Source organism: Pimephales promelas, chromosome 14, assembly GCF_988280905.1.
Source record: "Pimephales promelas chromosome 14, fPimPro1.hap1.1, whole genome shotgun sequence".
NCBI lineage: Eukaryota > Metazoa > Chordata > Actinopteri > Cypriniformes > Leuciscidae > Pimephales > Pimephales promelas.
Window position 1 is genome coordinate 4,896,405 of NC_142782.1, and position 14,306 is coordinate 4,910,710.

The 14,306-nt window shown below is 40.9% G+C and overlaps 1 protein-coding gene across 3 annotated transcripts in view; it reads right to left on the minus strand.

The window, feature by feature from the left end:
• Window positions 1–4,083: 4,083 nt before the first annotated feature.
• kansl3 (KAT8 regulatory NSL complex subunit 3) overlaps window positions 4,084–14,306 on the minus strand; it is a 35,938-nt gene continuing 25,715 nt past the window's right edge. For all 3 annotated transcript variants that reach the window (XM_039674755.2, XM_039674754.2, XM_089119301.1), the window contains 2 exons: window positions 9,891–10,003; window positions 4,084–4,666 (listed from right to left, as the gene is read on the minus strand). In XM_039674755.2, the coding sequence (XP_039530689.2) occupies window positions 4,664–4,666; window positions 9,891–10,003 (116 nt within the window). In that variant the 3' untranslated portion in view covers window positions 4,084–4,663. The remainder of the gene's footprint in view (window positions 4,667–9,890; window positions 10,004–14,306) is intronic.

Consider the following 14,306-nt stretch of genomic DNA (forward strand, 5'->3'; position numbering starts at 1 on the left):
AACACCTTAGCAACCACCCAAAATACCCAAGCAACCACCTAAGAATCACCCAGAACACCTCAGCAACCACCCAAAATACCCAAGCAACACACCTAAGAATCAACCAGAACACCTTAGCAACCACCCAAAATACCAAAGCAACCACCTAAGAATCACCCAGAACACCTCAGCAACCACCCAAAATACCCAAGCAACCACCTAAGAATCACCCAGAACACCTTAGCAACCACCCAAAATACCCAAGCAACCACCTAAGAATCACCCAGAATCCCTTAGCAACCACCCCAAATAGCCTAGGAACCACCTAAGAATCACCCAGAACACCTTAGCAACCACCCAAAATAGCCTAGCAACTGCCTAAGAATCACCCAGGGCACCTTAGCAACCACCCAAAATACCCAAGCAACCACCTAAGAATCACCCAGAACACCTTAGCAACCACCCAAAATACCCAAGCAACCACCTAAGAATCACCCAGAATCCCTTAGCAACCACCCCAAATAGCCTAGGAACCACCTAAGAATCACCCAGAACACCTTAGCAACCACCCAAAATAGCCTAGCAAACACCTAAGAATCACTCAGCAACCACCTTAGCAACCACCCAAAATACCCAAGCAACCACCTAAGAATCACCCAGAATCCCTTAGCAACCACCCCAAATAGCCTAGGAACCACCTAAGAATCACCCAGAACACCTTAGCAACCACCCAAAATAGCCTAGCAACTGCCTAAGAATCACCCAGGGCACCTTAGCAACCACCCAAAATACCCAAGCAACCACCTAAGAATCACCCAGAACACCTTAGCAACCACCCCAAATAGCCTAGGAACCACCTAAGAATCACCCAGAACACCTTAGCAACCACCCAAAATAGCCTAGCAACCACCTAAGAATCACCCAGAACACCTCAGCAACCACCCAAAATACCCAAGCAACCACCTAAGAATCACCCAGAACACCTTAGCAACCACCCAAAATACCCAAGCAACCACCTAAGAATCACCCAGAATCCCTTAGCAACCACCCCAAATAGCCTAGGAACCACCTAAGAATCACCCAGAACACCTTAGCAACCACCCAAAATACCCAAGCAACTGCCTAAGAATCACCCAGGGCACCTTAGCAACCACCCAAAATACCCAAGCAACCACCTAAGAATCACCCAGAACACCTTAGCAACCACCCAAAATACCCAAGCAACCACCTAAGAATCACCCAGAATCCCTTAGCAACCACCCCAAATAGCCTAGGAACCACCTAAGAATCACCCAGAACACCTTAGCAACCACCCAAAATAGCCTAGCAAACACCTAAGAATCACTCAGCAACCACCTTAGCAACCACCCAAAATACCCAAGCAACCACCTAAGAATCACCCAGAATCCCTTAGCAACCACCCCAAATAGCCTAGGAACCACCTAAGAATCACCCAGAACACCTTAGCAACCACCCAAAATAGCCTAGCAACTGCCTAAGAATCACCCAGGGCACCTTAGCAACCACACAAAATACCCAAGCAACCACCTAAGAATCACCCAGAACACCTTAGCAACCACCCAAAATACCCAAGCAACCACCTAAGAATCACCCAGAATCCCTTAGCAACCACCCCAAATAGCCTAGGAACCACCTAAGAATCACCCAGAACACCTTAGCAACCACCCAAAATACCCAAGCAACTGCCTAAGAATCACCCAGGGCACCTTAGCAACCACCCAAAATACCCAAGCAACCACCTAAGAATCACCCAGAACACCTTAGCAACCACCCAAAATACCCAAGCAACCACCTAAGAATCACCCAGAATCCCTTAGCAACCACCCCAAATAGCCTAGGAACCACCTAAGAATCACCCAGAACACCTTAGCAACCACCCAAAATAGCCTAGCAAACACCTAAGAATCACTCAGCAACCACCTTAGCAACCACCCAAAATACCCAAGCAACCACCTAAGAATCACCCAGAATCCCTTAGCAACCACCCCAAATAGCCTAGGAACCACCTAAGAATCACCCAGAACACCTTAGCAACCACCCAAAATAGCCTAGCAACTGCCTAAGAATCACCCAGGGCACCTTAGCAACCATACAAAATACCCAAGCAACCACCTAAGAATCACCCAGAACACCTTAGCAACCACCCAAAATACCCAAGCAACCACCTAAGAATCACCCAGAATCCCTTAGCAACCACCCCAAATAGCCGAGGAACCACCTAAGAATCACCCAGAACACCTTAGCAACCACCCAAAATACCCAAGCAACTGCCTAAGAATCACCCAGGGCACCTTAGCAACCACCCAAAATACCCAAGCAACCACCTAAGAATCACCCAGAACACCTTAGCAACCACCCAAAATACCCAAGCAACCACCTAAGAATCACCCAGAATCCCTTAGCAACCACCCCAAATAGCCTAGGAACCACCTAAGAATCACCCAGAACACCTTAGCAACCACCCAAAATAGCCTAGCAAACACCTAAGAATCACTCAGCAACCACCTTAGCAACCACCCAAAATACCCAAGCAACCACCTAAGAATCACCCAGAATCCCTTAGCAACCACCCCAAATAGCCTAGGAACCACCTAAGAATCACCCAGAACACCTTAGCAACCACCCAAAATAGCCTAGCAACTGCCTAAGAATCACCCAGGGCACCTTAGCAACCATACAAAATACCCAAGCAACCACCTAAGAATCACCCAGAACACCTTAGCAACCACCCAAAATACCCAAGCAACCACCTAAGAATCACCCAGAATCCCTTAGCAACCACCCCAAATAGCCGAGGAACCACCTAAGAATCACCCAGAACACCTTAGCAACCACCCCAAATAGCCTAGCAACTGCCTAAGAATCACCCAGGGCACCTTAGCAACCATACAAAATACCCAAGCAACCACCTAAGAATCACCCAGAACACCTTAGCAACCACCCAAAATACCCAAGCAACCACCTAAGAATCACCCAGAATCCCTTAGCAACCACCCCAAATAGCCGAGGAACCACCTAAGAATCACCCAGAACACCTAAGGCCCCGTCCACACTACTGCGTTTTCGTTTAAAAACGGAGACCTTTTGCTACGTTTGCACCTCCCGTCCACACTAAAACGGGAAAAACGAAGACCTAAAACGGAGAAGTTTAGAAACGCTGCAGCTGCGTTTTGCGTTTTGAATCTCCGGAGTGCGTTTTAGTGTGGACGAGACAAAACGGAGAACTTCAGAAACGCTGACGCAGAGGCTGGCGCTTGGCTCTATGATTGGGTGTTATCGGTCATGACGCATCCTTCCCTGATTCGTCATTCACTGTTTACACCGGCACGCGCATGCCCAGTGTTGGTGAATGGTCACGTAATCTGCGTTTTCAGTCGTTTTAATGTGGACGGAGATCGTTTCTAATACGCAGATAAAACGCTGGTGTGGACGGAGATCGTATTCGTTTTAATTCTCCGTTTTTAAACGAAAACGCAGTAGTGTGGACGGGGCCTAAGCAACCACCCAAAATAGCCTAGCAACTGCCTAAGAATCACCCAGGGCACCTTAGCAACCACCCAAAATAGCCTAGCAAACACCTAAGAATCACTCAGCAACCACCTTAGCAACCACCCAAAATTGCCTAGCAATCACCTAGGAGTTCAAGACCCTGCCTTCACACTCTCATAGCTTACTTGTGAACAAACATTTTGATAACCTCTGCCCTACGAACCCTCGGAACCTTCCAGCAACTAACTAGGAACAGCCTCATGTAATCACTTCGAGCGCTTCACAATCACCTCCTGCATTGTTCTTCTTTCTAAAAACATAATGTTTTGAGGACACAAATCGCTGCATTAATCAGCGTCTATCATTGGGTTTCAAGCGTTTCAACCTCCACTGGTTTCCCTCATTAGAGGCAATAACAGCAATCAGCAATCTAAACAATTGTGACTCAATCAGACAGACACGTTATTATCCCTGCATAATCATGCCGGTTATTTGAAGGACAGCGATATGCTGTCACAAGGAAAGCCGTGCAAAAAAACGCATTGGATGATTGATGCATGGTTAATCTAAAAACAATTAAAAACTCTCACGTCATCTTTTAAACGTTTTGAATTTATTTTCTTTTTTGACAGTTTAACGATGCATTTCTCTCAGGCGCTTTATGGCTGTAAGGAAATAACAGGTTTTGTGCAAAACATTTTAACAACAATCCTTTTTTTTATTATTTTTATGCTAAATCAACTGAATCAAATATTCTGCACTGGCAAAACATCATTTTTTGTTTGTTTATGTAGACGGCAAGAAAAAAATAGCCTGTTATAGCCAGGCTATCTAAAGAACAATAACAGTGTTTGTGAAATTTTCCAATAAATATATTTTGAAGTGCTGTATGGAAAAATATATTAAAACAGGGATGAGGAGAACAAATATAAAAATACAAAAGGAACATTGCTCATGGCAGATTAAGGAAAATAATACAAATGGACAAACGCATGAGTGTGAAGTCAAGTCTTCAGGCCATGTGTGCAGGACAGTGTCTATAGAGGGCGCTCTTGCAGGTTGTGAGGCAAATGAGTCTTTAAACCAGGTATAAATCCATTTGATTCGTCTGGGTTCATCCGTTTGTGCTGTTGGATTTCACTGATGGCACATATCCATTTCAATGAGCTTCTGGTCACTGCAAGATAAAGAATCAATTGAACACATGAACAAAACACACAATACATTTCTCTAGATGAGTAGTGTTCCAAAAGCGCTCATATATCTTATGATGGCAATGAATCGTTTTGTTTGAAATATATATATTAGGGGGGAGGAGGAAATAGGGTAGAGAGGACGATAGGACAATATATATAAATACATATATATCTGGACTTGCATTAATGCCTGGTCACTTTATCGCTCTAGCACTTTAATACTGGACTCAATACTTACACTTTTTTATGTTTTTTTTTCTTTTGTTGATATTTTGACTATTATTGTTATATTATTGTTATTTTGTTCTTTGTACTGTCTTCTTTTTATTCTCCTTTTCTTTTCTTGCTAAAACTGCTGCTGGAATTTTCAATTTCCTTTTGGGAGTCATCCCTAAGGATTAATAAAGATAAGTCTAAGTCTATATGCCTACATATATTTTTAGACAGTTTTGTCACTTTGTTTTCACTTTGCCAACAAAAAGTTTTAAATGAAGCCAATGGAATCGACTGTTGCACATCAATGGCGATTCGTTTTTTCAACTGAATCTGATTTCCGAACAGATCTGTTGAGTGAATGATTCAATGGGTGTGTCTCAATCGATATTGTGTACACTGGTAAGGACCTTGGTTCACTGCACAATGGGACATTGATTACCCAATTTCCAGCGTCAAAACTACGAACAACGTCAACGTACAACGCTATACCCGCTATACCTATATCTTTTAATATATTATTTTATGCTGTTTAGGGATAGTTCACCCAAAAATGTAAATTGTGTCAATTACTCACCCTCATTTCGTCACACCGGGACGAATATCAGCGCGCGTTATTCGTCAGCGTTTTCAACAAGTTTTTTGTGTTCACACCCAAGCGATTTTCACTGACGATGAGCCGAGTGAACATGCAAATTCATTCCCTGACATTAGATGGCGCCCATTTGCTCTGCAATACCACTTCATAACAGTTCTTTTATCCACAGTTCTTTTTATCTTTTATGTTTTTATTTGTAGTCGCAGTCGCGTTTGTCACATATTTTTTTAACACCAACGAGAACAGCTTTACATTCATCTTGCCTTGCATCTTCCTCGTTTCCTGGCTGTGTAGACGGCGACGCTACTCGGCGTATATCTTCTTCTCCCTTCCGTATGTGTGCTCGGCAAGACCGTTTTGTGTTTGAGCGCCCCCAAGTTGTGTTTTACTGTAACTTCAGAAGCTCCAAACACGTGAGCAAAAGCGCCAATCTCATTGGTCGGATAGTTTTTGACGTGGCATCTCAAACTAAAAAAACGAACCTGAGGCGTTTTTTTTTTTAAATGACGCTTTTACGAGTGCCATTTTACGCGTCGGTGTGCACACTCACATTGGTGCCCTTTGTTTAGTCACAAGGCATTAAACGTTGGCGAAATTCGTCCCGGTTTGAACAGGCCTTAAGAATTTAATTCCATTTTCAGAACACAAATTACGATCTTTTTAAAGAGCAACTAAACACTAAACCACTTTTTTTTAGTTAATGATCTGTAAGAATGTATCTTTATTAATACCAGTCATTGATTCAAGTAACTTTTTTGACATTTGTTTATAAAGTGTTTTATTTCTACAATATATGGTGTAAAAACGTCTCAGTGCTGCCCTCTTCAGGTTGAACGTTGGCTACTGCAGTTGAATTTTCCTATTGGATGTTCCGCACTTCGTGACGTACCCAGGTTTTACCACGCAAGCTACGCCCTTGGCAGTATAAAAACTATCTGGTGTCGTCAAAAGCACTGCAGGGAGTCAGGAATTGGAATTGTGAGTATTGAAAACGATCAGGATAGAGTGTTTTAGCATCTATTTCGTCCCCTCTATCTCCGCTGGGGTCTGCCCACTTTTTCAGCATTTTCAAATATTGCCAGTGGGTGGAGTCATGCTCTGACCAGGGGTTTAGTTACCCTTTAATTAAATCAGTGATATTTCTGTCCTTCCATTGACCTTCCAAGAAACTACCACTTTGATGCTTCATAATTATAATTATGAGCCTCCTAGGCGAGATACAGTAGAAGCCAGGGGGAGATCGGGGTAGGAACAATGGGCAGAGGAGAGAAGTAGAGTTGTGGTGTCAAGAAAACCAGTGGCGAATAGGGCAAGTGAGTTCATGTAAGTTAGCACCGTGGCTAACGCTGGTTCATCTACTGTATGGCTAGTACCTTGGTGTTTTCCAATAAATCTGCTTTAGCAAACATACGTTCGACTTTGTCCTTGATTAAACATCCATTTAGATTGTCTTAATTTAAGCCAGCAACGTTTTGTCTTCTCATTTTCTACGCTGACAGTGATTTTGCAGTCCATCCAAGCTGGTTAGCGCTATCTACATTGACTAATGACCATGCCATGACAACAAATAAATAATGACAATACCTTAGCTACAATAACAACAGTCTAATGGCACTTTTCCACTGCATGGCTCGTTCGGTTCGGCAATGCCGGTTCGGTTCGATTCGCTTTTCCACTGTGTGGTATGACTCGGCTTGGCACGGCTCAGCTCACTTTAACTCGGTTTGCTTTTCAACTGCAGTTAGTGATACCATTTAAAGCGAGTGAAATGTGCGCTACAAACAACCGAGTGTGTGGTAACAGACGTGGCAGTGAAGTCTGCTCTCTTCACCTGCACAAAACACACCTAAAACCGAAAAGCCTTGTTTTTCCTAGAAGGAAAATGATGGACGTGAGCCGCGTTTCCACCGCAATTACCAGGAACTATTTGTCCCAGGAACTTTTTTCCCAGGAGCTTTTTTTTCCCCAGACCGCTTGCTTACTGCGTTTACACCGCGTACTAAAGTACCGGTCCAAGGCGGGAACATATGTTAAACTGCGTGCGACTGCTCTTCCTAGCCTGCACGTTGGTTTTGAGTTTTGTATGGAGGAGATTCAAGCTTTGCTGCTTTTGTGTGCGATTGGTTTACTAACGAGGTAATTAACAAAACGGCAGAAAAGAGAAGAGCACCCAAAGCGTATTCAGAAAGCTCGTAATGCTAGATATAAAAGTAGATGTTTTTTTATCAGTGGACATTGACTGTGACATGGATGGGACGAACGCGCGCCATCGGGCAGAAAGAATAGCGTGGTAAGAACCAATCAGCATTGTTCAGCGCACAAGTCCCACCCCGACAGTTCCTGAACTCTGAAAAAGTACCACCTCGCCAGCAGGGAACTTCATTTAGACCCTGGTTCCTGCGGTGTAGACACACCGAGTACCACCCCAAAGTTCCTAGTTCCTGGGGAAAGTTTCTGCGGTAGAAACGCGGGTATGAATTCCAGGCTGGAATTTGTGCAACCATCAAATGAGACAGTTAATCTTTAACTGTAAAAAAAAAAAAAAGTAGGCAAGTACCGTTCTCCTGACAAACCCAGACTCGTCTATCGGATTTCCAGAAAGTGAAGCGTGATTCATCACTCCAGAGAACACGTCTCCACTGCTCTAGAGTAATAGGAGCATAGTGAGCATTGATGCTCCCTGGTTTTTGTGGTGCATTGTGGGATTGTTTAGGGAGGGAACATTCAAGTGCACTGGATGGGTTTCGCGATTGAGAGTCCTTATAATGGCCGACTCCCTGATTAGTGCCCTGACTACAGAGCGGATTGAGACGCACCCAATGTCGCGCTCACTAAAACGGGTTGGTTCGTTACTGAATGATTTTTTATGCCAAATGACTCATAAAGATACTCATTTGTCGCCACCTACTGGTGTAAAGATGCAACTAGAAGACAGTCCACCACCATTTATGTTTTTCAAAATCTGGCTGCATTTATTGGATCAAAATACGGTAAGAATAGGAATATTGTGAAATATTATTACACTTTAAAATAACTATTTTAATATTTTTTAACGCATTTTATTCCTGTCATGTAAAAATTTTGAGCATCATTACTCCAGGTGTCACACGATCCTTAATAAGCCAATTGTGCCACTTGTACAATAAAAATATACATTACTGACACCCAGCCCTATGCGCTCTTGCTCGAGTGATGTTGCTTATTTAAAGGGATAGTTCACTTTGAAATAAATTTTTGGTATTTTTAGGTCAAACCGTTCTTGTCTGTCAGTCATATAATGCAGGTCTATGGTCACCACCTCAAAGAGCATGCTCAGAGAAGTCCAAATTAAACGTAATTAAATGTAAGTACACATTGATGGCCTAAGACACAAAACGAGTGGTTTGTGTGAGAAAACGAGCAGTATTTATATCGTTTTACCTCTTGTAATCACAACCACAGCCAATTGATCTGAGGGTGCAGGCGCTTCGGTCTGAACTCTGTGATCTCTTCGGAAGTGTTTGCGCAAGCATACATAATTGTTTTCTTTTATGACGGCTTAAACATCCCGGATAAACACAAATTAAAACCATCTACAATCTTTGTTCTGTGTAAACAATGAGTGACATACATGCGCAACCGAAGCGCCCGTGCCTTCTTCAGATCACTTGGACGTGGCTGTGGTTACAAGAGCTAAAAACTATATAAATACTGTTTGTTTTCTCACACAAACCGCTCGTTTCGTGTCTTAGGCCATCAATGTGTACTTACATTTAATTACGTTTAATTTGGACTTCTCTGTGCATGCTCTTTGAGGTGGTGACCATACACCTCCATTATATGACTGACAGACAAGAACGGTTTGACCTAAAAATATTAAAATTGAAACTACTGTGGAAACAAAGACACCTACATCTTGGATGCCCTTGAGGTAAGCTAAAACACACCAAAAATTAATTTCAAAGTGAACTATCCCTTTAAGTTTATTTAACTAGTAACCTTAGACACAATTAGCCAATAGTGTTTTTATGAATCATAAGCATTTTTAAATGAACTAAACCATTACTAATACCCAAGTGATGCAAATCAAAAACGACAAGGATATAATTATGCTCCTCAGAGTGATTAAGCAAGTAATTACACCTCATCTCTCCACATGGTCAATGAGACGGTTACTACAGCAACAATAATAGCTCACACTGCAGAGCACTAACGGCACCGGCTGCGAGGAAACATCGGTTAACACAAAAAGTTAGGATGAAAAAAAACCCTAAATGGACTAATCGATGTTAATGAAAAGCCGAAAGCTCTTCTAATTTGTCGAGCGCGAGTTAAAGCAAAGGGGAAGCCAAAAGCCAACTGTTCTGTTCCAGCTCTGGTACATCAAGCAAGAGATCACACAGCGAGTCACACACCTGGTGGTCAGGAGCGCTGTGAGAGGGCACTGTCGCCCCCGTGTGGCTGAGAGAGGGAATCCTGCCGGGCTGTCCTCGCAGCGTCACTGTGATGGTGGTGGGAGCTTTCAGTCCTGCAGAGGACACACACATTACGGGAAAAATACTTGACAAGAAATATATTTAGCCTTTTGTTTTTCCTAAACATTATAATCACAGGTTGTTTGGAAACATACACTATAAAAAAGGCAGGGTTGTTTTAACCCAATTTTGGGTAAAATATGGACAAACCCAGCCATTGGGTTACATTTTTAAATGACATTTTTAACCCAATGGCTGGGTTTGTCCATATTTTACCCAAAAATTGGTTTAAAACAACCCAGCATTTTTTTAGAGTGTATGTAAGATTGTGGAATGCTTATTTTGTGGCATAGTTCTGTGTTGCTTATTAATTGTAACTAAATGCAACCTGTTATGTCCATAATTTATAATGTGATGATGAATTAGCTTTACTATGATCACAAGTCTCCTAATGAATAAAATAATGTTTTATAGGCTATATATGATGCAGGTAAAAGCAAAATTTTATATATTTGTGTTTATCTAAATAGATGCATTTAATAATTCATCATTCATGTGCACTTTTATCTCGAGTAGCGGCGACTCTGAACTCGATTTCATGAAAAAAAGTAACGAGGGGGTGATTTGGTAAAAATTGTTGTGATGTGATTTCCATCAAGATCTTGTATTGTCAAAGCAAGAGTCCATTTCTCTGTAAAGTCTCCTCCAGAACATCCCAAAGACTTTCAGGGAATTTAAGATCTGGACTCAGAGGAGCCGATTCATGTGTGAAAATGATTCTTCATGATCCTCACAATCACTCTTTCATAATCTGAGCTGGATGAATCTTGATATTATCATCCTGGAATATGGCCATGATGTTTCTTCAGACATGGATGTTCAAGAAATGAAAAGCTACACTCTATCAATTAGGGTTAGAAGAACTGTTGCCAAAAAAATCAAATGCTAGAAACATAAAAATCACTGCAATAATGACTCATTATTAAGCATAGTATAGAGTAAGCATTTGCCTAATTAAATCCAAACAGCGACTTTTTTTTTTTTTGGCCAGGCAGTGTATAACCTCACCGGGCATAGGCCTGATATTATGCTTAAAGTATTAATCTTTAACTGTAAAAAAAATAAAACTAACTTTTACGGTAAAAAAAAACAGAAGCTGTGGTTGCCAGAAATTTACCGTCAAAAATACGGTTGCAACAATTTTGGTTTTACAGACTTAAAGGAGTTGTTCACTTTAAAAGAAACTTTTGCTGATAATTTACTCACCCCCATGTCATCCAAGATGTCCACGTCTTTCTTTCTTCAGTCGAAAAGAAATTAAGGTTTTTGATGAAAACATTCCAGGATTTTTCTCCATATAATGGACTTCAATGGGAACCAAACGGTTCAAGGTCCAAATGAGAGTTTCAGTGCAGCTTCAAAGGGCGTTAAACGACACCAGACGATGAATAAGGGTCTTATCTAGCGAAACGATCCCTCATTTTTAAAAATAAATAAAAAAAGTTTTATAAGCTTAAATGCTCGCCTTGCTCTGTTCTGTGATGAGCGTTCGTGACTCTCCTGTTCAAACTGGTTCATCAAAATGAACTAATCTTTTTTCGAATCATTTCGTTAATTCAACGAACGAAATGAACAAAATGACTCGAAAAAAGATTGGTTTATTTTGATGAACGAGTTTGAACGGGAGAGTCACGAACGCTCATCACAGAACAGAGCAAGGCGAGCATTTGAGCTTATAAAACTTAAACTTTTTTATTTATTTTTTAAATGAGCGATCGTTTCGCTAGATAAGACCCTTCTTCATCGTCTGGTGTCGTTTAAAGCCCTTTGAAGCTGCACTGAAACTCTCATTTGCACCTTGAACCGTTTGGTTCCCATTGAAGTCCATTATATGGAGAAAATCCTGGAATGTTTTCATCAAAAACCTAAATTTCTTTTCGACTGAAGAAAGAAAGACATGGACATCTTGGATGACATGGGGGTGAGTAAATTATCACAGGCCATTCTCACCCCCAAGGCGTCACCTAACTGACGCCTTGGGAAGCATTTTGACCATGCTTCAATATCTGACACTTTAGGCGCCCTTTAGCGTCAGTTAGATGACGCCCTAGGATCGCGACGCCTAAAGCGTCAAACATTGAAGCATGGTCAAAGGTGACGCCTTGGGGTGAGAATGCGTTGATTATCATCAAAAGTTTTTTTTTTTTTTAAGTGAACTATTCCTTAACTTAAAATTTACAGTAATAAACCATATTTCATCATCTGATATAATGTTAATTTACCAACCTATTGAAGTATTGATATCTGTTTTGTACTATTGTAATACACAGCAGTGATGAGTCACATGATTAATCAAAGCTCATCACAAGCAGCTCTTGCATAAGAAGATGTATACTTAAATAAAGAAGCTGCACATTCTCATTCACAAAAAACATTAAACACCATCATGGTAACACACGTCATGAAATAAAAAAAAATGCAATAAACATTAATTTAACAACATTAAATGCAACATAAAACACTACATGACTGATTAGAAAAATAACAAGAAAACTGAGGACCAAGTAAAGAAAATTCAAGGACTAAATTGAAGGGAACACACACACACCTACCTCGAACTGCTCTGCTACCAAACAGTAACAAACTTCTACTCTATCTTCTGATTGCACTGCAAAAAGTTCTTCCTCAGTATTTTTGTCTTGTTTCCCAGTACAAATGTTCTCAGATTTCATTGTAAAGATCTTCATTTGTGTTCTGAAGATGAACGAAGGTCTTATGTGTTTAGAACGACATGAGGGTGATCCCTTTAAATCAAGATACATTTATATGAAATACAAAATATTAAAGGAGTAGTTCACTTTAAAAAAAAACTTTCGCTGATAATTTACTCACCCCCATGTCATCCAAGATGTCCACGTCTTTCTTTCTTCAGTCGAAAAGAAATGAAGGTTTTTGATGAAAACATTCCAGGATTTTTCTCCATATAATGGACTTCAATGGGAACCAAACGGTTCAAGGTCCAAAAGACAGTTTCAGTACAAACTGCAAACTGTTCAAAGGGCTTTAAACGATTCCAGACGATGAATAAGGCTCTTATCAAGCAAAACGATCGCTCATTTAAAAAATTAATAAAGATTAAGTTTTATAAGCTCAAATGCTCGCTTTGCTCTGTTCTGTGACGCACTTTCGTGACTCTTTCGTGAAATGAACGAATCTTTGAATTGCTGAATGAACCAAATGACTCAATGAAGATTAGTTCATTTTGATGAACGAGTTTGAAGAGGAGAATCACCAACGCGCATCACAGAACAGAACAAGGCGAGCATTTGAGGTTATAAAACGTAAACTTTGTTATTTATTTATTAAATGAGCGATCGTTTCGCTTGATAAGACCCTTTTTCATCGTCTGGAATCGTTTAAAGCCCTTTGAACAGTTTGCACTGAATCTGTCTTTTGGACCTTGAACCGTTTGGTTCCCATTGAATGGTAAATGGACTGCATTTATATAGCGCTTTCATAGACCTAATGGCCTCCAAAGCGCTTTACATATTGCCTCACATTCACCCATTCATACACTCATTCATACATCGACGGCGGTGTCAGCCATACAAGGCGCCATCCAGCTCGTCGGGAGCAGCTGGGGTTAGGTGTCTTGCTCATGAGAAAAGAGAAAGAAAGACATGGACATCTTGGATGACATGGGGGTGAGTAAATTATCAGCAAAAGTTTTTTTTTATTTTTTTTTTTAAGTAAACTACTCCTTTAAATTTTGTTGTCTGTGAAATTGATCAAAATTGAGTTTATGATTAAAACTAGCTAAAACAGATCCTGCCAATTGGCTCAAAATCAACTTAATTCAAAGAGAAGTTTTTATAACAAATTGACAAAATTATACTATTGGAAAACAGCAAAGATACGGAGGAAGTTATTCATTTTTTGCAATGCATGCAAAATATGACTTTAAGCCTCACAGAAGCCCTGACAATATACTGGATACTTGATACTACTGAAATAGTGATTAAGTATGCACAAACTTAGTGTGCATATTTAATTCAGCGAGTGCTGTCCATACTCAGTTTCAGCATTTTTTGCAATCTGATTGTTAAAAAAATGCCTTAAAGGGATAGTTCACCCAAAAATGAAAATTCTGTCAGTATTTACTCACCCTCATGTTGTTCCAACCCCGTAAGACCTTCGTTCATCTTCGGAACACAAATTAAGATATTTAAGATATTAAGATCGCTCCTGCATACAGTCCATAGGCTTCGTGAGGGAATGACTCTTGCTGTCCTCGAAAAGTCATCAAAGACATCGTTAAAATTGTCCAAGTGACTACAGGGGCTCAATCTTAAGTTT